This window comes from Apis cerana, linkage group LG8 (genome assembly GCF_029169275.1).
Source record: "Apis cerana isolate GH-2021 linkage group LG8, AcerK_1.0, whole genome shotgun sequence".
NCBI classification, from domain to species: Eukaryota; Metazoa; Arthropoda; class Insecta; order Hymenoptera; family Apidae; genus Apis; species Apis cerana.
In genome coordinates, this window is record NC_083859.1 from 8,274,173 (window position 1) to 8,297,202 (window position 23,030).

A 23,030-nucleotide genomic window follows, 5' to 3' on the forward strand; every position below is an offset into this window, starting at 1 on the left:
TATAACTTTCATTTGTACATTTAATATATATAATGTATTATGATGAAATTGAATATTTATATTGTTTGAAAACGGACTTTAAGTTTTGTGCCTTTTTATCATACTTAAAGATTGTACATTAAATGATTTTCCAAAACCATGTATAACATGTGCTTGTAACTTGTCAGCACGTGTGAAATTTATACAGTTATATATTCTTAGAATTTTGTAATGGAAGAACGTGAAAGAGCTTGAAAGACATTTGTTTTATATTTATTATAAATTAAATTTTCAATTATACCAAAATGAGTACAATATTAGAAAAGATTGCCTCAATCGAGGCCGAGGTAACCTTTAATTTATCTTTTATTTCTTTATATTAATTTAAATTTGTTATTATATATTATAATATAATTTTATTTTATAGATGGCTCGGACTCAAAAAAATAAAGCTACATCTGGCCACTTAGGTCTATTAAAAGCAAAATTAGCTAAATTAAGAAGAGAACTTATTACTCCTAAGGGTGGTGGAGGTGGTGGGGAGCAAGGTTTTGAAGTGGCTAAAACGGGTGATGCTAGAATAGGTTTTGTTGGTGTGTATTAAGGTATAATCAAATATATATATGTATATTTCTATCAGAGCAATGTTTTATTTTATTTATTTTGAAATCATAGGTTTTCCTTCTGTGGGTAAATCTACTTTATTGAGTACTCTTGCTGGTGTTTATTCTGAAGTTGCAGCATATGAATTTACAACTCTTACAACTGTTCCTGGTTGCATAAAATATAAGGGTGCAAAAATACAGGTTTTTAAATTTATTCTATTAAATATAAATCCAACAAAATGTTATATCATATGAATTGGACACATTTTCTAGTTGCTTGATCTACCTGGTATCATTGAAGGTGCAAAAGATGGTAAAGGACGTGGAAGACAAGTTATTGCAGTTGCAAGGACTTGCAGTTTAATATTTATTGTTTTGGATGTGTTAAAACCACTTGGACATAAAAGATTAATTGAGCATGAATTAGAAGGTTTTGGATTACGTTTAAATAAACAACCACCGAATATTACTTTCCGTAAAAAAGATAAAGGCGGAATTAATTTTCAAACGACGGTAATAAATGACAAGATGAGCAACATAGAAAACTATAAATGATCAGATTTGTTTTTTTTATATTTTATATAAAAAAAACGACAAAATCATATGTAGTTTTTTAAAATGATTATCGCATATATAATAAAATTAATTGTATTATTTATTAGTGTGCACAATCAGAACTTGATTTAGAAACAGTGAAAAGTATTCTGTCAGAATATAGAATTCATAATGCAGATATTATTTTGCGTTATGATGCTACATCTGATGATCTAATTGATGTTATTGAAGGAAATCGTGTTTATGTACCATGTATTTATTTACTCAACAAAATAGGTAATTATTAAAAATTGAAAAATATCTGCTTGGATTATTGATTACAATTTATTTATATTTGATTCTAGATCAAATTAGTATTGAAGAATTGGATATCATTTATAAAATACCGCATTGCGTACCGATTTCTGCTCATCATAAATGGAATTTTGATGATTTGCTTGAAAAAATGTGGGAATATTTACAACTTGTTAGAATGTATGTTTCCGAAATTTGAAATTTATTTCATCATTTTTTAAAATAAATTGGTTTATTTATTTGATTTTTTTTAGTTATACCAAACCAAAGGGTCAATTACCAGATTATAATTCTCCAGTAGTATTAAACAGAGAAAGACGAACAGTTGAAGATTTTTGTAATAAATTACATCGATCTATCGCAAAAGAGTTCAAATAGTAAGTATATTCCTTTTAATTGTATCTGTAATTGTTTTTTTATTTTCGATTATAGTATTCAATACTTTTATTGCTTTTAGTGCTCTTGTATGGGGATCGTCCGTTAAACATCAGCCACAGAAGGTCGGAAAAGATCACATATTATGTGATGAAGATGTCGTGCAAATTGTAAAGAAAGTATAATTTTATTTAAGATTTCGTATATAATTATTTAGAAAATTAAATTGAAATTTTCATAACTAATCTCTTGTAATTAAAAGATATTGCAGCTTTTAAATTTTTTTTTGTTGCTTCATATAAAATAATGCATTTTCATTGTATTATAATATAAGATACGTTAAAACGGAAAAAAAAAGATATCCTAGAAGTGGTTGAAAATTTATTTTTTATCATATAATTGTGTAAATTATTAATATTAATAGGTACATAAATCATTTCAAATCATTTTATTTATTTTATATAAAATATCTGTTATACAACAAATAACATATACAACTGAATAAGCAACAAATCGTTTATAAACTTTTTAAAATATAATCCCTTCGTTGTTGGTCCAATAACTTTTCCAAGTGTTCGCATTTTAATTTTGTGTCGTTAAGTTCTTTAATCAGATTTTTGATCGTTAAAACTTTTTGTGTCATTATCAACTTAATTCTAAAATATAAAATCATAACAAATCGGTGTAATTTATATTATTATTTATTATTTATATATGTATATATATATCGAACCTGCTGTGTAATTGAGCCATCGAGGCATCTCTGTTTGCATTTATACGAGTTATTTCCTGATAAAGCGACGCAATTTTTTCTTCCAATTCTCTTTTTTCTCCTTCAATTTCTTGCCTCACAATTTTTTTTGCGTTATTTCGTTCTATATTTAATCGTTTAATTATCTAAAAATATATATCAATTCTTATTTAAAGAATATATGATAGACTCATTTATGAATTTATAAAGGATTCTCGTTAAAAATTTATGAAAAGTTCTACCTCATTTGCAGTATTCAACTCGGTTACACATTCTTGCAATTTGTTCTCTGCTTCTTGCAATTGAATTTGTGTTTTTTCAAGCTTATCCTTCGTTTGAATTAACTTACCTTTATGAAGCTGTTCATTATCAATTGCATTTTGCAAGTCCATTTCATATTTCTCTGTTAGGGATCTAAAAAATATATACGTGATTGAAGCATCGTTATAAAATCAATCTTAATAGTTATATACTTAAGTTTGCAATCAAAATTTCGTTGAAGAGTCAATCTTTCATCTCGAGAATCTTTTTCTAAGCGTTCTATGGCAAGCTCAATTTGCCGATCCCTCTCTTTATTACACTCTTCTTTTATCTTATTCTCAATTTGTTCAATTCTTAAATTTTGTTGTCTCTTATACTCGGTTAAACAAGTTTGCCACTCAGCTTTCAATGACTCTTGAAGTGACTTTTTCTCATTCAAATGCTGTTGCTTCAGAATATCTATTTCTTGCTAAAATATCAATATTTTTCATAAGCTTGTTTTTCAAGCTTTCAGTTCTATCTTTACCTTATATTGCATATGTATCTTCTGCAAATTAGCTTCCATTTCAGTGTCTCTTTTCGTCTGTTCCTTGGCAAACTTATCTCTATCGTATTGCAATTCTTCCACAAGTTTCGCTTGTTGAATTTTAAATTGATTTTCTTGTTCCTCCAGTTTCTCCTGGTACCTGAACAAATGAGAAGAAACGATTTCAGCTTGTTGCGCAGTTGTTTCAATCAGATTTCTCTAAAAAATTAATTCTACACCTGGTCCACAAAATATTCTTCTCGTTGGCCAACATTCTCTCGTGACTGGCCGTCAACTCAAGACGCAGTTGCTCCAATTGTTGATTAGATCGACGTATAATGCGCAATTCAGTGTCTTGCAATTCCTTCATGTGTAAATTCCTCAACTTTTGAATCTCTTCCGCGTGTTGTTCCATCATATTACGTAGTTCAGGTTCCAGACCCTTTACCGTCATTTCCTTTAAACAATTACGAATCGTAAATCGTTGAAAATATATCGACAATTCTAAATGAAATCTCTTAAATGATTCAAAACCTTGATCTTTGTCGTCCTGGCCTCTATCCATCGCTCTCTTTTTATCTTCTCAGCAGCAGCCAAGTGATCCTTCGCTCTTTGTAACTCCACCACGTGCCTATCAGCTGCAGCTTTTAAATCTCTTTGCATTTTTATCTCTATCTCTTTCACCTTCTGCATCAATGAATTGCATTTCTCTGTCAGATCGGTTTTCTCCTGAATCAACTGCTCGATGAACTTCTGATGTCTCTTCACTATCCCTCTGTATTTCTCCTCTTGTTGTTGCAATTTGGAGTTATTGCTCTTTTTCTGACTTTCCAATTTCTCACATGCCAATTTTCTTTCGGTCTTCAATTGTTCCTTCAAGAGCGATATAGTGGCCTCTTTTTCCTCAAGTTGCAACTGGGCTGTGATTAAATCTTCTTTGAATGCATGAGTGTTGTTGATCTCGATATTAGTGGGCCCGATGCTAAAAATATAGAACAAAATTTTCGTAATTATGTTCTATGTGTGATTTTTTCGTATAAAAATCTCTTACTCATCGAAATTGATGCAGGGCAAAGATTGCGAGTTGCCAAACATGTCTTCAAACATAACAGCATCTATCTCTGGGATGTTGATCTTTGTCTCGTCCAATGTACCTGATGTGTATGCATAGCTATTTGTAAAAATTACGAAGGAACAACGAAGATTGAAATTTTAATAACGATTGAATTATTATCACAATGTTTTTCAACATTTTCTGAGATACGACCCCCATTTACAATAGCCAAATAACTTGCATTTCTATATTCATTTACATAATTATATAAAAATACATTTTTAATAGACTTCGATAAATATAACATATTATTTCTAAGAATGAATGATAAATGAAATTCAAAAAGAAATATATAAGCTTATTTTAGTAAATATAAAATATTTAAATATGCCATCATAATGAATGTTTAATATCTTTTTAACGCGCGATGAACTATATAAGTCATTTCTATTTATTGTATTACTATATAGCTATATCAAAATAAATAAATTTTGGAAATTTTTATTATATATATTATAATTTAATTAAATAATTGCGAATAAAAATAATTTTGATGACAAAAATCATTTGGCAACACCCTTTGAGGGTCACGACAGATTGAGAACCCATATATTGTAATATAAGCTACCATCTTCGAGTTTTGTCAAGAAGGTCATTATATCGTCGTAAGTAGTACCACTCGTTTCATGTTTCCCATGAGATACGTCTTTTTCTGGTTTTAGCTAAAATTAGAAATATTTGAATCAATCTAATCGAATAAAATATTCACTATAATTTTGGTTCTCGAACCTGTAATTGATCTATTTCTGGAATTTTTGCGTTAATATCTTTTTCGAGATCACTAATTATATTACAAATTTGTTCGAATGAGCACATAGTCGATTCGACGATATTTTCATTACAATCAATTTTCTTTGTATTTTCCTTAATAATAGAATCATGATCAATCTCTTTTTCCTTGCTATTATCCGTAATTTCTTTTTGTTTTAACTCTTTTGTTACAAAAGATTTATTTACAGGTGGTTTTCCGCAAATCTTTGGATGATTGATGTTAATCATAATCGATCGATCGAAAATTTATATCGTTTATGTCGAATAGACTCGTATCTCGAACTGAACGTTCAATGGTTCTTCATCCCTTATTTATAGGTGAATTTTTGGTTGTCAAGGTAATGTCAAGGTAACACGATGGTAAAACATTTGGGTACATCTGTTTTTAACACAGTAAGTATTTGAAATTAAGTAAAATGAATATACAATTTAAAGAGCGCGTAAGATTTAAACACAAAACACATAAAAAGAATTAAGATTTTACATATTAGTATTTATGCAATACAAATAATAAAATATCGATGATTTAAGATTTTTTTAATCAAAAGATTTAGGCAAAGAAGTGGATAAAATTAATTAAAAATCAGAGCCGTTTCTTGAGTGTATAAATTTTATAGTGCAAATATAAACAAGCAAAACAAATAGTGCGAGAACGATAAATAGAAAAATTGAGAAATCAATGCCATCTTTAGAGTGCCATAGATACTTAAATGTAAATAAGGAGAGCAAATAATTAAAAAAAAAAGGATAGATATAAGAAGAATTGACATTCATTGCCATCCGAAAAATATTTTTTCAAAGGTAGGTAAAGTAGAATAAGAATTGAGAATTAACGTCATCTTTTAGTTTTTTTTAAAAATAAAGTTTTTTGTTTGTCAACAGATGACACTGATCATCAATTTTTAGCCTGTATTTATTCTTTTTTTATTTTTTTTCTTTGTCTATATTTGCTCCATAAAATACACTTTAATATCTAATTAACTTTGTTATCTTCTTTTATCTTCATCTATTGATTATAAATTTTAATATATAAAAATTTAATTTTTATATATTGTATATTTATTTTATAAATATTTGTATATTTTGTATTGTATATTTGTATTGTAAATTTTTACATGTCACTTTTTTTATGATTATGTTCTTTTAGAAATTAAAAATTTAGACAAAAATTTTTATTCCGGAATTCTTAAAAAAATTTTATTTTTGAAAATTTGAAAAAATTGTCATAAATTTAGGTTTTGTATTAAGAAAATATAATTAGAGTTAACACATGAAATTTTTCTATGAATTATGGAGCAGAAATTACGATTTTGTATTACGAGAATATAATTGGATAGAAAGTTTATGAAATTTTTCTAATATTTTCAAGAACAAGAATTTTTATAAAATTTTATATATTTGTTTGTGAAATACTATTTGCATATTTACCTATAACAATTGTCATTTTTCGAATTTAGAATCATTTTTCGAACAGTTTTCTAAATTTTAAAAATATTTATCATTTTTATATTTATTTGTATTAAAATTGCCATTTTTTATTGTACGTTTTTTTAAATTTTTTTATTTCTAATGTATTCAATGCAAATTGAATATTTTAATCTTTTTTGTTTTAATAAAAATGAGATATTATTAATTTTGTTATAAATAAAGATAATTTTTATTTTTTTATATATATTTTATTTATATATAAAATAATGTTTTTTAATATGTTAATTAATACTTGGTCTTACCAAAGTTAAGATTTTATGTGAAAATTTATGTTCAATTTTACTTATTAATTTATTTATATTAAATCAATTTACTTATACTAAATCGGTAACATAGATAATCATACTAAAACGGGAAAAATATCACGTCTATTCTTTAGTACTCTACAAATAGATCCGTTTTTTCGTCTATGGAATCTACATTAAATCCTTAACCTATGTACATAAACGCATGAGCACACCCATTAAATCTCTTTTTTAATTAAACGGTAGCAAATCGAGTTATCGATTGAGCGAATGGTAACATAGAGCTCGTCGTTACTACAAGATACGATGCGTCGCTAAAGAATTCACTTAAAGTCAGAGTAGGCAGCACCGTCTGGAGGGGGGGAACTGGTAAATTCGGGAACTAGGTAGCCACTGGGAAGAGATCGTAGGGGATACGAGGAGGCAGTGGTCGTCAGTCGGAAGAGAGAGGCGCGCGTGGGGCGAGGTTGTTGCGGGTGAACTCGTGGGGAGAAGGAGAGCCGAGGGTGAGGGTGAGGGCGAGGGCGAGGGTGAGGGTGAGGGTGAGGGTGAGGGTGAGGGTGAGGGTGAGGGCGAGGGCGAGGGTGTCTGTACGTACACCGAGAGAGAATCGATCTAAAACTAGGAGTCGCCGCAGTAACCGCTGGGAGGAAGCCACTGTTACAATTTGCCCCCATATGCGCTAGTGAAATCTTAGATCGGGTAATTGTACGGAGAGAGAGCAGCTAGAATGAGGTGTTCCCGCGAGGTGGTCGCTCGCGTTCGGCCCGCGCGTTGATTCGAGCTCGCGCGATACGCCGATATCCGTGCTGATACAGTGCGGAAATCCACCGAACGAACCGAACTCAGTGCCGAGGTTGACCGAAAAGAGAGTAACGGAGAGGAAGCGACGGATATCTATATAGGGAGAGGGAGAAAGAGCGAGAAAGAGGGAGAATCGCGAGGAGCGCGCCACAGAGATAGACGGAACTACTACAAGAGAAAGAGAGAAAGAGGAACAGGCCAAGATAGAAAGAGAGGGAGAGATACGCGTACACGTAGAAAGAGAAAGAGAGGAAAAGAAAGATAGAGGGAGAGAGAGATCGAGAGCGCGAGAAGGACAAGAAGAAAGAGAGAAAGGGAAAGAGAAACGGTGTCGCATCGCAAGGTGTTTCGGTATACGGTGCACGAGACGGAGAAACGGTCGCGAGAAGATCACGAGAGAGGGTTGGGTGAAAATTGGAGAAAATCGAGCAAGAAGAAAAGAAGCAAAGAGAGGAGAAAGACGGGAAAGAGAATACGAGAGAAATTCGAGAGAAAAACGGGACGAGGAAGAGAAAGAGAGGGAGAGAGAAAGAGAGAGAGAGAAGAAACGGAGAGGGAGAGAGAAAGAGAGAGAGAGCGCAAGCAAGGGTGGGCGGACAGTAGTGCACGAGAGCATCCCGTCGCCACGATAATGCGACGTGCAGCTTCTTTACTCGTTCCTTCTGAATAAGTGCTTGCTGGGACGGTCCCTTACCTGCAGGGATATGACGTAATGGCAAGAGAGGTACGCATTTATATTGCATTCTTATTACCGATCACTTGTGCTCGACCATCAGTTCCTTACATCCGCTGCCTGTCTCTTCTACTACCACCCCTTGTGCGTGTCTTTTCGATTCTAAATTTTAAATCACGTCTCATTCTATTTAATTCAAGACTTCTTTTCCTAATCCGTATTTTTCATCGTTTTCGACAATACATCTCGACAATCATCCAAATATATACACCGATATATACGCGCCTTGTTCCTTACTTTACCTATCCATGTCAGATATGCAGTATCGGCCAGTTATACGCATTCGCGTCGCGGACTCACGCGTATACATGCATAGACTGTGAGAATTGTAGAGTTTTTGCGATCGAAAATGCCGCATATCATCTTCGTTTTGTTACGTTTATCCCTTCATCCTGACATCTGTCCACGTTCACGTCTATATTTTTTTCTTTCTTTTCTTTTTTTTGTCTCTATATATTCCATATATTCGTATTGTCTCTATATATTCGTATATTCTCGATCATCATCTTTCCCACTATCCTGCATTTATTCTTTTGAGCGTTTGACCTGGCTGCGTACGCTGATCAGCGCACCAGCCCTTTTAGGTTATGCTTCTTTCCTGTCTAGTCATGCAATCCCACAGGATCGGCGTGGCCTCGATTCTAGTAAACAGTGGTTCACCGCGTATTGTTTACCAAGATCGTGCTCCGAAGAGAAGCTGCATCGAGTGTAATTCCCGTTCTAGGACAGGAGTGCAACACGCCGAACGTGCGTTGGCCCTGGTCACCCGATTCTCCGCGTACCTTGCTACCTACCAACCTATATCGTTATCGTGTCTCTTTCATCCTTCCATTCGTCGGTCTCCCTACATTTCTCCTTCCCTTTCTCCTTTTTTCCTTTTCTTTCTTTTTTTCTTTCTTCTTTTTTTTTGATCGTTTACCCGAGAATGATTGAATCAGGTCAGTGTTTTCGACCATAAGTTGCGCCTGCGTCTGCGCCTTGTTCACTTTGCGCCTCCCTGTTGAAAACTAGGGACAACCCAAACATAATATTCCTTTTTGGCTCGCATTATTCTAATATCGTTTGCGAATAATCCCATTGCGATCCAAAGATCCCTTAACCCCAATAATCGAGTAATCGGTGCCCATTGAGTTCATGCTCACGAAACGCTGTCTTAAGACGATCATGCACCCACATTTCAAAGGGGGTGGTGTTTAGAAAATAAAAGTACATTCGCCTTCCTTTGTAACGTACGCCATCGAACGACCTGATCCTTTTTCGATCCACCCCCTACGAGAAATCTCGTTCTCTCATCGTCGAGAGAATATCTCGCGTATCGAAATTCTAATCGGCGAGATTTTCTCCTTCCTTTTTTTTTTCTCTCTTTTTCAACGAACGCTGCTACGCCACGGTCGAAGGATACGAACTGCTCCCTTTTCTTAAAGGATACTCGATACCAAACTTCTTCCAATTTGCACGTTATCGGACTCGGAATACTATTTTTCTGGCCCTGTACGTCCTATTTTTCTTCTCCTACGAGTAATTTAATCTTTTATTATACGTTCAATCTTTTCCTGTTCCTGCTTTAGAGACCTGATTGTACGATGTGTCGTCGTTCTCCATCTGTTAAATTAAATCCTAAAGAAGAATGTCTATTTTTTTCCACGACTCTCCGTCGTTAGGAGGAAAACAGGGACGAAAATGTGGGAGAAAAAGAGGAAAGAGAGAGAAAGAGAGAGAGAAAAAATAGAAGACTTAGTCGTTGCAAGGATATATGGATATTCGATAATAATTTCCCAGGCGAGGCGCGCGATAGGCTTTGTTTATAGTCTGTTCTACTTAGTTACCGTGTATAAAACACGTAGGGTAAATTACTTTCCCGTTGACCCGGCGCAGACACTCCACTTAACATCTAGGCGATAAGCATTTTCCACGGTTTGCTCGAGGATTTTACGCTTTCTTCGCACGCAATTACGTCTCGTTTTCGAACCGATCCTCCCATTGATACATCATTTTTCGATATATCGGCTCGTTCTTTTTCCACATTTCCACATAAGAAAATCGTCCATTTTTCTAATCTATCGTCCTTTATGTCTTTTAACCGAATCCTGGATTATCATTGATGGATCATTTTTAGACGATTTGGATTTTTCTTTACGATTCTAAATATTCCTACCTCTCTTTATCCTTTGATCTTTGTCTCTACTTCAATTTGTATCATCTTATCTATAATTATATCGCAATTGATTTTCCACATTTTGCCGTCCAATGTATCTATTTTTATATTAAATCTCTGTAGCTTTTGTGTTTCTCCAATTCTAAAAACTCTAATTATGTCAATATGTCGATTCCTTGCATTTTCCCTTCAAATCCTTATTTTTACACCAAACTTTATATTTATTTTGTATTTTTGTGTTTCTCCAATTCTAATAATTTTAATTTCTTATTCCAATATTTATTATTTTATATCAATATCTTTATGTTTATCTAATTCCTAAAAATCATTTCTAAATTCATTGCTCCTAAATTTACCGTCTTTTTTTTTATCTTCCACTATTCATTCGAATCATATAATTAAAATGAAACCGGTAGGCTGTTCTGTGGAATATCGTGACTCAAACGCAAATTGCATCAGTTAATTTCTGTGCAGGAGTTACGGACCAAGAGACCTTTTAAGATATGGGACAGTTGGCGTAACGTAAGAAAGGGACTGTGTGTTAGCAATTTCGAGGAACTGATACACCAGGGTAAGAAGCGTGCCCTCTGAAACCGGTAGCGAAAAAGTAACCAGACCTCTGGTACTCGATGTGGAAAGTATTACATATGAATATAAATCTCGACCTTACCTACAGTTGGTCACAAAAATATTCTTTTTTATTATTAAAATTATTCGAATGTAAATTTTCTAAAGTTATCTAAAACATCGAAAGAATAAAGTTAGATAAAGTTAATATATTTGATGGAATATTTTTGCGATCAATTGCGTATTCTCTCCAGGATTGGGCGTAATCGAAAAACAAAGATTCTTATTTAAATAATTATTCAAATTATAATTTTACTTTGAAATATAAATAATTTTAATCTGGTATATATTTGAATATTCTGAAAATATATATATATATATAGATATTATTTCATAATTTTTCTATGAATCTCAATTAAAAAAAAAATCTCTTTTGATACTTATCTCAAAAAAATAATATAAATAATATTTCGATTGAAAAATTATGTTATTTGAATAATTATAACATTTTACTCGATTATTTGGATATTTTGGAAGAATTATATATTGTTTTCGATTACAAAAAAAGTATCGACCCAATCCTGACTCCATCATCAGTCCGAAATTCTGTTTGCTTCGATGCTCGATATCTTCTCGCGATTAAGGCGTTAACCCTTTGATATACACGACAATATTATATACATAACGTGCTTTCTTTCTTTTCACGATACACAAGATATTGGGATTACTGGTCGAAAGGTATCGCTTTTTTTTATGCAAGAACATTTAACCGAAAAAAAAAAATCGTGTCGAACCTTCGCCGGCTGTCGTCTCAAAGAGAGAAAGAGAGAGAGAGAGAAAGAGAGAGAGAGAAAGAAAAAGAGAGAAAGAAAAAAAATGATTACGAAGTAACACGATCACGAGGCTATCCTTGAAAGGGAAAGAATCGTAGGCGAGAAAGATCGTGAATATTATTCCTTTCCAATTAGAGAGAAAGAGAGAGAGAGAGAGAGAAAGAGGTGTACTTTCTCCATCTTAGAATCGAATTAATCCATTGGATTTGTCTCGAGTCAGACTTGGGCATTACATCAGAACAAAGCGTATTTGAAAAATGTTGTATCAATTAAATTAACGTATTAGTTTCAACGTATATACATAGAATAGTAATGAGATAAAAGATTTTGAATTATTCGTCTAATTGTATTTATGTTAATCGAATTAATCACGGACAAATGAATTTTCTCCAAATTGATATATCATAATCAATTTTTTTTTTTTTTTGATTGAATTTTAAATAATAATTTCGATTACACATTCAAATTAAATAATAAGCAACCTTTCAAATTACCTTTTAATTTGCTTAAAAGAATCGATACATAAAAGGTAAAAAAAAATATTTCGATTAAAATATGCTCAATCCTGTCTTCGAATCGAATACTTCTCTCTTCGTAAACAGATCACAAACGTTACCTCGTTCTTTCTCTATTTTATCTATATATATATATCTCTATCCTTCTTCTTTTCACGTTTCCTCCCCTCGTAGTTTCAAATCGACGCCTCGAACGTTAATCATCGACCCAATAAACATACACGTGCGATCGTCATTTATAATTGCAACTAATCGCCGTTCCGTGTTTTCTCATCCAATTTTAGGTAAGGAGAAACTGGGCGTGCCACAGAGCGAGAATGTATCCGTAGTGTTGGAGTCGGACGGTACACAAGTGGAGGACGGGGAATACTTCAAGACCCTAGCGAATAACACGATCCTATTGTTGCTAAGGCATGGTGAACGTTGGTGTCCAACTGGAGTCGACATCATACGCGCTGGTATCTATCTAATAGGAGAACGTGTGATAGGATTGGCCTATAAATTAGCGATAAACAGGGAAGGGAGGCTTTACGTGCCTCTTAATTCTGTGGAAAGTAGGCAAATAGGATGAGCGAGGCGATTTTCGTTTGAAAATAGACCTCTTGTTGACTTTGGTATATACTATGTAATTTTTATATATTGGTTGAATATATAAATTTTAAAAAAATTGCAAGAATCATTTGTAAACTGCAAATTTTCTATGGAGTTTTGTTGCTTAAATATCTGCAGTTTATTGATTGTTGCAATGTGAATTCTGTTTTAGAGAAAGACACAAGAGTTAATATCTTTGGAGAAATTGGAGAAAGATTCTAAAAATTTGAAGGATTGATTCTATAGGTTCAAGCACAAAACTTGGTATACGAAAATATAAGTTATTTAATAAGTTTTAAACAATTTAAGTTTTGGCATCTAGAATCATTCCATCTTATAAGTATTTATTTAAGTATCTGGATTAGAATTCTGAATGGAATTTAAGTTGTCTGTATAAATTTTCTATCTGAATGAGAATGTACAGAGTAATTCATAATTGTTATGTCCATTTGAAAAAACGACTTCATACATTGAAATAATTAAAAAAAATTTCATATAAATATACATGCATATTATTTACAGAAAAAATTAAAGAAAATATTACAATCTCAATCCAACAGAATTTTTTGATAATATTTTTTTGTTAACTATTATGTATTCAACACGAGCGAATAGAAACTAAATTATACATGATCCTTTTTTAATTATTTTAATATATATTAATATTTTAAAATATTACGAATCACTCTGTACGACTAATTCGTTTTTGAATAATGAAAAATGAAAAATACGAATACTTGAATCTCCAAATAATATTAATTTATTATTATCATAAACCAATATTTATTTTTTTTTAAATTCTATCAATATTTTTCAACTCGAAAATGAACAAAAATTAAAAAATCATTAATAGACATATCAAAATTGATACGATCAATAATAAAAATGATTAAAAATTGTTAAAAACAGAGCGATCTCCATACATTAAGATTCGAGCAACAATCAGCAATAAACAAAACTACGATATATTCTCGATCGAGGAGGTTGAAAACGTCGCTACTTTTATCTGTTCTTTCCACAACGCTGGTAAACAAAAGGTGAACGCAAGGGATCTATTACGTTCTTCCAATGATAATTGGTTTTTCCGTTAAATATTTATCTCTCGAGTTATTTTTAGAAATGAAGAGAGGAAGGGAAAAGCGAATCTTTTCAGCGTCGATTGATCGACTCGCCTCGACTCGTGTGTAATTATAGATCGTATACGTAGTATCCTGTACGTGGTAAAGGGCCGGGTGAACATTCGTGAAAGCGAGCTGACGTATTTACGGCTATGCGATCGACGCGAGCAAAGGCAACTTTCGCGATGATAATGGATGCGAGTTGTGCGAGCGGAACACGTTATATCGATTCGTAAGTACAATAAGACAAAAGTGCAGATTCGTCGAAGAGGGCGATCAGATAACGATTTGTTCCCGCAGCGACGCCCACCGTGCATTAATGAATCGCATAAACGAGATCGATATACGTGGGACGAGAAAACGTAGAAAATTGCGTGTAAAAGTTTGAAATTGGATGACGAAAAACTGATCCAATATCCGAATGAAGAATCTATTCACGTTTATAGATATTAAAAATTTAGAGAAAAATATTTAAATATTTGCGGCGAATGAAAATGAAATTTTGACCATGTTTCCCGTGGTTGCAGCGATTTCGGCCATACCTAAAATAGTCTGCGAAACGATCCACGCCCTGGAGCTGCATGATGAGACACCCTCGTGGAAAATCATGGACAATAAAGGACGAGTCACGGTGGTGCTACATTGGGATCAGCGTTCATCCACGTCTCAGGCCCAGCAACAGCAGAAAGGTCAAGACGTGCAAACCTCTAAGTATTCGCCGACTAAGAAAACCGATCTGAGTCAGCGGCCACCACTGGTCATCCAGACAAGTCTGGACAAGCTCAACTACGGGGGGAAGCTGGGACATCTGGCGGCCGAGGTCGGCCCCAGCCGTTACACCAGCCCCCACATCACTGTGATAAATCATGACGATATGGTACGAGTTCTTGATTAACCTTCTCTTCCACTTTTTCTTTCTCTATTTCTCGAGTCTTCTTTTCGCTCTCTACCACCGAGTGTTGCGAGGTTTCCGGAATGGGTTAAGCGGAATTCGATTTCAATTATTCATCTCACGTGGAAATCCATGGAGACATAGCAGCAAAATTTGATAATTGAAGTTAATAAGGAAAAAAAATCTCGCAGAAGGAATGCAGATCTGGATTGGTCAACGTGGAAGGAAACATCTCCACATGTGTTCTTTGTTTCTACTATATTTGTCACATATACTAATCCGATTATGATAGAAAGGAGCAATAAAGTCTAAATTCAATGCAATAGACATAGAATTCAAAATATTCTAACGTATAATGTAACAATTTGCTTATTTCTCATAATATGTGTAAACTAAATTGTAATAATAATTTAGTAATTAAGATAATTACTAAATTGTATGTATACAAATAAGCTAGATTTACTATAGTTATGTTAATATTATATCAAAATTAATAGTTTCCAAAATATTTCATGCTTCTTAGATGATTAGCCTAACCTCATAAATGAAAATAATTTTTACGATTTTAAATATTTCAAATTATAGCTCTTCTATTATTACGTAGCGCGTGGTGTCAGGTTTGTCAACAAAGCGTCTAAAGTGGGGATAAACGATCCTGGCGAAGAACTTCTTCTCTTGCCCCTCTGCCGTCCCGCGAGACTTTTTTCTAGCAAAACAGTACTGTTGCCTATCTCCAGTTTAGATGGTTTGTTGACAAACCTGACACCACACGTTACTATAATAAAAAGCTACGTTAGAAACAAAAATGTGAAAATAAACGTTTTCTTTCCACACTGACCGATCAGATCCGTATTCCGCAAGATTTCTTTCCATCAGTGAACAATGAACTTTATTCGAAATTTTTGACCACTTCTTCAAACAAATAAAACACCCATGAAAAGAGACTTTTCGGAAGCCTCGAGCGATTTCGCTCGATCGGAGAGCGAAACTTAACCAAAAAAAAAAAAAGAAAATCTACGTAAAGTCGATAGCACTTACACACGCAGTAGCGTAGCCCTCGAGAATATCCTCGAATCTTCGATCCAGACAAACCATTAAAACTCGCCGTGGTAACGACAGCAGCAGCAGCCGCAGCTGCAGCCCCAGCCCCAGCCCCAGCCCCACGGGATCCCGGGCCGCCTGGTGAAGCAGGGAACCAACTCGTTCGACAGCACCACCATTCATATCCACACGCCCGAATGTTCAAACCACATCCACCAACCTGTGACGAGGAACGGGAGCCCCGTGAACGGAGCGGACGGTGGCGCGGTCGGGGAATGCGACTTCCATTGCTGCGCCCTCCACGAGGAGGGGCGTAGGATCGCGGTTCACAAGTCGGTGGCCACGTCGCCTATCCAGGACGCCCAACACCAGCAGTATCAACAGCAACAGCAGCAGCAGCCTCCTCATCATCATCCTCCCCAGCAGCAGCAGACGCAGACCCAGACGCCATCCCCCCAACCGCCCTCCTCCCTGTCGGACGGGACGAGGCGAACGGGGCTGAGCAAAGGGCACGTGAGATTCTGCGACACGGCCGACGAGGAGTCGAGCTCCCGGCTTGCGGGGAACTCGGCGACGGCGAGCTTTCATCTCCATCATCATCACAATCATCATCAGGAGCACGACAGCTCCGAGTCCGAGACCGAGAACACGATCATGGAGGACGAGATCGTCACCTCGGAGAAATTTTTACTGCTCATCGACCAGCTCACCGTAGACCAGAAGCACTTAAGCATCAAGGACATAGGGATCATCTTGGAGCGGCTCAGCTCGAAGATACTGGACGTGGAGCGGCTTGACAGGGAGAGCGAGAGCGAGGAGTGTTACAACTGGACGATCAAGGCTATCATTAGGGGAGACGTGTTGAGGGAGCTGGGGGTTATTTACAACGGGAATTACTACGCGATCTCGGAACATCCCGGATACAAGGAAGAGTCCGAGGAGAATAATGAGGATAACGAGGAGGAGGAGGAGGATAGACTTTAATATGATGCTGTTTTACTAGATAGATAGATAGATAGTTAGATAGATAGATAGATAGGTAGATAGTTAGATAGATAGATAGATAGATAGTTAGTTAGTTAGTTAGATAGATAGATAGATAGATAGATTATACACTTATTAATGGTTATTATTAATAATAAGTATATATCGAGCTGCGGGGAGGGGGCTTAAAAAGATAAAGATTCGAAGAGAGATTTGAAGAAGGATTTTTGGATTGAGAAAAAGAGCGAAGGAGAGAAAATATTTAAGAGTCGAATTTGTTATAATTGTGTCTGGATTTCCGAATGGAGGGGAGGTCGAAGGAGGATAAACGAACGGCGAAACGGTGATTTTTTTTCAAAATGTTTTCATAATAAAACAAAGGAATGCGTCATAATAAAAGAAACCAAAAAAAAAATAATAATAAAAATAATAATAATAATAAAAATAATAATAATAATAATAATAATAATAAAATAAATAAATAAATAAATAAATAAATCATACGATACCTTATTAAACTTAGTTCTAAAGACGGTTGTTGAAATATGTACTTATTAAATAGTATGTATACTTGTAGGAAACATTTTTGGGATTACGGACATTGATTCCGTAACCGTCCACAACACTGCCCTATCTAAAAAAAAAGAAAAAAAAAAAACAGAAAGAAAAGAAAAAGAAGATAAAAGAGAGAAACGAGAAAAGAACGAAGCAAGAGAGATAGATAGAGATACTTACGTTTCACGACGTTCGTCGAGGAATAAAGTGGAAAAAGAAGAAAGAAAAAAAAAATGATGGAAAAAATACTTTCGTTCCTGATCAATCGAGGAACGTGTTCTAGTTTATTAAGAAAAGAAAAGAAGAACGATCGAGTGAAGAGAGGTACATCGATGCATCTCGATTTATCTTTTATCGTTCGTATCGGGGATAATTTTGGATTCCAGTTACACCAAAGGATCGCTTTGGTTTTCCCTCTGGTCGCCAGAGCGCTAGAGGATCTCTGAAAAAAATACGAAAGTCGAGTCGTAATAGAGCCGTTATTAGGGTGTGTTTGGTTCCACATTTTAGTGGGTAGGAAGGTGAATTCGAGATGAAAAATTTTGTTCCTTGTCAGTCTGTAAGAAACGAATTAAATCAACTGCCCGACTCTCGCTATACGTATATAAAAACGAAACACGATACCTACTACACACATACACCTACATACATACACCTCCAGACACGCGCGCGTGCGCGCGCGCACACACACACGTACACGTTGTTCAACACGTGACACACAGGTACACTCGTATAGACACAGAGAGGTAAAGAGTAAATGGGTAGAGGACGAAGAGAAGAAGGGAAGAGGAGGAAAATAGATGCACGAGATAAGAGAGAATATGGAGGACCTCGTTCAGGATTCATCGTTAGCGGTCGTTTTGCGCTATCGATATAAGTGATACCGATACATAAGAGTATTAATCGCGCCGATATATATATGTATACAGGATATCCGGCGTGCTCCGTGAAAACTTTGCAATTTTAATATATTTCTATTGTAAGTATATTTGACACTGCGAACGGAGAGACACGACGAAAATTTATTCGATAAAAAAAAAAAAGGAAAAAAAAAAACGTATTGTAGCGATATTACGTCATTGCAAGAAAAAAATCACACTTTATACATAACGTATATATACACTATATATATATATATATATACATATGAATATATACATAAATAATTGCTCCGTAAAAAAAGAGGACTTGGTGCTCGAGAGATAAGAACCAACTGGGTAAAACGGCGCGTATAGTGCGTATAAATAAGAAGAGAAACGGTTCAGTTTGTTTGATTTCCAGGGAGTGTATGTGATCTCGCCTCGTTTTGTCCTAGATTTTCTCGTATGTTTCGTTTCTCTTCTATGGGAGGGACTGATTCGATACGGGGAGGAATTCGATGAACGAGGAAGACGAAAAAAAAAATGCGATGAGAATGAATGCGAAAGAGAAACAGGGGAGAGTGAACGAGCGTGTGATTACATTTGAAAGTAAAAATTTGCAAGAGTTATTTTTCATGGATAGACGCTGCATGAAAAAAGTGAAAATTACCTGTAACCTTCACTTTTAACGCAATGTCCATTGTTAAAAAATAATTCTTGAAAACGTCTAATTTTTAGGACGTGAACACTTTTTTTTTTAGGAGGTAAAATTCTGGAGAGTTACTCATTTTGGGAGAAGAGAACACTGCGATGAAAGCGATTATCCGACAGTGACTTTCATTCTCGAGTAGTGGTAGTGTCCACTGGTAACTTTCGAGAGCAACTCTCGAGAGTTTTAAATTCAAATGCATTTGCACACGGAGAGAAATTGAGAGAGTGTCTGTATGCATGTGAGAACCATACGAATGAGTGAGTGAACGAGTGAGATGAGAGAAAGAGAGAGAGAAAGAAAGGATGAAAGAAAGAGAAAAAGGGGAAAGATGAAGAGGAGATGAGGTAAAACGGAGCGTGTCTTTTGTTGCGCGAAATGTCACTTCTCTTCTCGTGCCGACGAATGTTCTTTTTTTTTTTTTTTTCTTTTTTTCGGACCGATTTAATGGAACAGAGGGTGTTACACGTGCTTTTACGAATTTAATAACGCTAGGCGACTTCCGTATCTTCCGAGGGATGTTTTCTATTCGATGTTGAGAACCTTGTTTTCAGGTTTTTTCGTTATGCCACTTTAAATATTGAAATTAAAATAAATTGTTGAAAAAGATTAACAAACAAAGGGAAAGAACAAACGAACGAAAAAAAAAAAGAAATAAAAAAGGAGAGCGAGAAGAAATAACGAATAATAAATAACAAATGACAAAAAAAAGGAGGGAATAAAAAAGAGAAATAAAAAGAGGGTCGTTATAAGTTGTTTTTGGTACACGCAGGCACTATATACATAAAACGAAGAAAAAAAGATGATACGGTCTCGAGCTATTCTTATTTACAATATTACTTATAGCCTCCTCCCTTAGATTCTTTTTTTGCGCGCTATATGCGAGGCGTATACTTTTTCGTCGAATCGAACGCGTGGCAAAGCGCGAAACGCTTTGCAAAGCATTCCTCCTGCGCGAGAGACCGATTCCTCGAAGCGACTTTTTCCTCCCCCTCTCCTTCCTTTTTCTCCTCTCTCTTTTATTCGACGCATTTCGCTTCGAAAGAGAATCGATCGAAAAAACGAGCAATGTAAAGAAGATACGTGTGTTATCGAAGATTGTATGTGTGAGAGAGAAAGCATCGACACATAGTTGAATATAAGTCACCTCGCATTACGATTACCTCTGTATAATTGCAAAGCCGCATTACGGAGAAAACTACGAAAAAAAAACTAGCGAGAAGAGAGAAAAGCGAGAGTGCGTATGTGTGTACGTATGTGAGTACGCGAGAGAAAACTAACGATTCGACGATTAGCTCTATACCTTCGTCACTTGTCTCTTGCCGCGAGTAGCGTGTTTAGAATCTTATCGATTATTATTATTATTATACATCGATCGATCGAGGTAAGATTTGCACGAGGCAGAGGAGCGGAGAAGAGAAAGAAAGAAAGAAAGAAAGAAAAAAAAAGAAAAAAAACGAAAAGAAAATATAAAAAAAGATGAAAAAAAATATGTCGAGAACGAGTCTTCCCTCGCGCGAGACAAATCGCCGAGTGTGCGTGCATTCGCGCGAGCGAGTTAGCGAATTTTCATTGACGCGCATCGACGCGCGCACAATTACACGCGAGATGTGTGAAGAGGAGGAGAATATAAATCACAGATATTTGCAATCCTACTATGCACTGTCAAAATGAAACATAAATTAAATGTAGAAGCGAGTTAAGGTTTTTTAAGCATTATAAACGATGTACTGACTTTTTTAATGACGTTTTATCACGTTACGGAGTACTATACATATATATATGTATATATATACATATACATACATACATACGGGGAAAAAATATAAACAAATACATATATATATATATGTACTTATATATATATATACGAATATAAATAAATGAATAAATAAATAAATAAATAAATAAATGAAATAAATGAATATACACACAAAAAAAAATACACACGTACACGTGCATACATAATTAGCATACAAATGTCAGCGAGCGAGTGTCTGATGAATGCGTCAATAAACAAGAATGTAAATAATAAAGAACCATATATATACAATACATCGTTCACGAAAAACCTATTATATTCGTTGAATTGCGTGTAACGAACTCGTTCCCAAAGATTTCGTGTCGTAGAATGAAATGTTATTGCAATCTAAGACTGATCGTAGTCGTAGATTCGTTAAAGACGAACGTGGAAACACGATTCGTAGTTCCGCGACCACTTTCAGAAAGTTCACTCGCCGTAATAAAAGGTGAGAAACCGCTCACGCCCTTTCTCCCAGGGATTAAACTGGGGCTCCCATCGATTCATCGCCTCGGGAGAAAATTTTATGCTCGTGGAATACGATAAAGAATAAGAATTATCGCTCCAAATTTGCTATCCTTTCTTTAAACATGCGTTCGTTAGAATGCGGGATCGTCCCTTGATTCGAGAGGAAAACTTCGTCGCGGATCGGAAGTATTCGGACGAGATCGGATGAGATACTCACATAGGCTCAGAATTTTGAAGATTTTACTTCGGAACAATTCGGCAATAATCGGACGCGATGGACTAGATGCTCTCTAATGACCGAATTTCGAACCGATTGTGGCCGATTATTGCCGAATAGATCCGAATGTACCGAGCTTATACGACAATATCGAGATCTTATCCGATCTCAGCCGAATTTGCACGATCCGTCCCGAACTCAACAATCTCGAGATCCAGATCGATGATTAGAATAAGAAAACCACGAGGTAAAATCAAAATTGTGATTGTTCGATACCTACTAGGTAATAAAAACTCCCTACGATTTTTTCACTTATCAATTTGGCGTTAAAAAAACCTTTGTTTTTTTCGTTATAAGTAAAAAGAAAAAAAAATAAGAAAAAAGCACACAGAAATTGTACTTACATAAACGTAACTAAATAAACAAATGAAATAAAAGAAAGAGAGCATTAGGACGCACTAGCCTGCGGGATATTTTTTTTTTTTTTAATGCTCTTCGCTCTTGCTTTTTCTTGCTCTCCAAGCATTTTCATTTCTCTTTATTATCGTATCACTCACGCCGTGCTGTTTAATGTACAACCTGTTACGCCCGTTTTCTTATATCGTTTTTGATATCCTGCAAATTTTAATTTCCAATCTCTTCTTCTTACGTAACGAAGGTTAATCGATCGAAATTCCAAATTGTTATATCTCGATGTTCGATCCCCGCGATTGAAATGTTTTCATTAAATTGAAAGCCGTGAGCTCGATAGCGGAGAATAAAGAACTCTTAACGCCTCTATCTGGGCGGAAGAAGATTGATATTCGGTTTGCATCATTCGTTCTTATCTTTTCGAGGAGGAAAATTCTCTCCTCTGCTTTTAATCGCGGCGGATGAAGAAGAAAAGATTAAGACGGTTTCTTTTAAGAACACTACTAAAGCGGGCTGGCCAGTGAAATATCTGGTGAACGATTTAAAGTTATTAGTAAAAAAGCTCGCGTACTTATCTTACCTTCTTCGTGATCAATCCGCAAAAGAAAAAAAAAAAGATATTTTTATCTCGCTTTCTTAGCAGCTATAAATACAGAGAAAGCAAAAGGTATAATCTCGCAACAGGCGACGAGGGTATTGATCCACGGTGTTCCACGGCAACGTGATTCCTCTTTCTTCGACCACGTCATTTTCTTCATCTCCGGATTACTGGACTTTGTGTTTCCTTCTTCCTTTCTTTCCATTTTTTTAAA

The 23,030-nt window shown here is 35.0% G+C and overlaps 3 protein-coding genes across 8 annotated transcripts; 2 read left to right on the top strand and 1 right to left on the bottom strand.

Annotated features, from left to right (window-relative positions):
* Nucleotides 1–183: 183 nt before the first annotated feature.
* On the top strand, nt 184–2,321 carry LOC107996499 (GTP-binding protein 128up). The gene is made up of 8 exons (XM_017054564.3): nt 184–326; nt 407–572; nt 655–785; nt 858–1,097; nt 1,247–1,415; nt 1,484–1,613; nt 1,688–1,810; nt 1,891–2,321. Exons 1-8 carry the CDS (start codon nt 285–287, stop codon nt 1,991–1,993), a joined length of 1,104 nt encoding a protein of 367 aa, XP_016910053.1. The 5' UTR covers nt 184–284; the 3' UTR covers nt 1,994–2,321.
* Nucleotides 2,242–5,459, bottom strand: LOC107996498 (centrosomal protein of 131 kDa). Of its 3 annotated transcripts, XM_017054563.3 has the most exons (10): nt 5,190–5,459; nt 5,029–5,122; nt 4,398–4,500; nt 3,881–4,328; nt 3,586–3,803; nt 3,347–3,506; nt 3,033–3,289; nt 2,802–2,973; nt 2,542–2,705; nt 2,242–2,464 (listed from the first exon to the last, which is right to left on the bottom strand). In XM_017054563.3, the coding sequence occupies exons 1-10, from the start codon at nt 5,457–5,459 to the stop codon at nt 2,326–2,328; spliced, it is 2,025 nt and encodes a 674-aa protein (XP_016910052.1). In that variant the 3' UTR covers nt 2,242–2,325. The 3 variants fall into 3 exon arrangements, with proteins under 3 accessions (XP_016910052.1, XP_061934669.1, XP_061934668.1); XM_062078685.1 differs by lacking the exon at nt 2,242–2,464 and having other exon boundaries at nt 2,563–2,705; nt 2,909–2,973; XM_062078684.1 differs by lacking the exon at nt 2,242–2,464 and having other exon boundaries at nt 2,563–2,724.
* A 1,428-nt stretch (nt 5,460–6,887) lies between these two features.
* Nucleotides 6,888–21,376, top strand: LOC107996481 (basic-leucine zipper transcription factor A). Of its 4 annotated transcripts, none has more exons than XM_062078686.1 (5): nt 6,888–8,492; nt 11,116–11,227; nt 12,856–13,029; nt 14,808–15,157; nt 16,292–21,376. In XM_062078686.1, exons 1-5 carry the CDS (start codon nt 8,481–8,483, stop codon nt 17,195–17,197), a joined length of 1,554 nt encoding a protein of 517 aa, XP_061934670.1. In that variant the 5' UTR covers nt 6,888–8,480; the 3' UTR covers nt 17,198–21,376. The 4 variants fall into 4 exon arrangements, with proteins under 4 accessions (XP_061934670.1, XP_061934671.1, XP_061934672.1 ...); XM_062078687.1 differs by having other exon boundaries at nt 16,295–21,376; XM_062078688.1 differs by having other exon boundaries at nt 11,131–11,227.
* The last annotated feature ends 1,654 nt before the right edge of the window (nt 21,377–23,030 follow it).

Excerpts from the sequence above, each read along its gene's own strand:
- LOC107996498 (XM_017054563.3), bottom strand. The coding sequence starts at position 5,459 with ATGATTAACATCAATCATCCAAAGATTTGCGGAAAACCACCTGTAAAT. Across the intron at positions 3,290-3,346 it reads AGATACATATGCAATATAAG|CAAGAAATAGATATTCTGAA; the intron begins GTAAAGATAGAA and ends TTGATATTTTAG. Across the intron at positions 2,974-3,032 it reads AATTTTGATTGCAAACTTAA|ATCCCTAACAGAGAAATATG; the intron begins GTATATAACTAT and ends TATATTTTTTAG.
- LOC107996499 (XM_017054564.3), top strand. The coding sequence starts at position 285 with ATGAGTACAATATTAGAAAAGATTGCCTCAATCGAGGCCGAG. Across the intron at positions 573-654 it reads TGCTAGAATAGGTTTTGTTG|GTTTTCCTTCTGTGGGTAAA; the intron begins GTGTGTATTAAG and ends TTGAAATCATAG. Across the intron at positions 1,811-1,890 it reads ATCGCAAAAGAGTTCAAATA|TGCTCTTGTATGGGGATCGT; the intron begins GTAAGTATATTC and ends TATTGCTTTTAG.
- LOC107996481 (XM_062078686.1), top strand. Across the intron at positions 13,030-14,807 it reads AGTCGACATCATACGCGCTG|CGATTTCGGCCATACCTAAA; the intron begins GTATCTATCTAA and ends CCGTGGTTGCAG. Across the intron at positions 15,158-16,291 it reads TGATAAATCATGACGATATG|CAGCAGCAGCCGCAGCTGCA; the intron begins GTACGAGTTCTT and ends TGGTAACGACAG.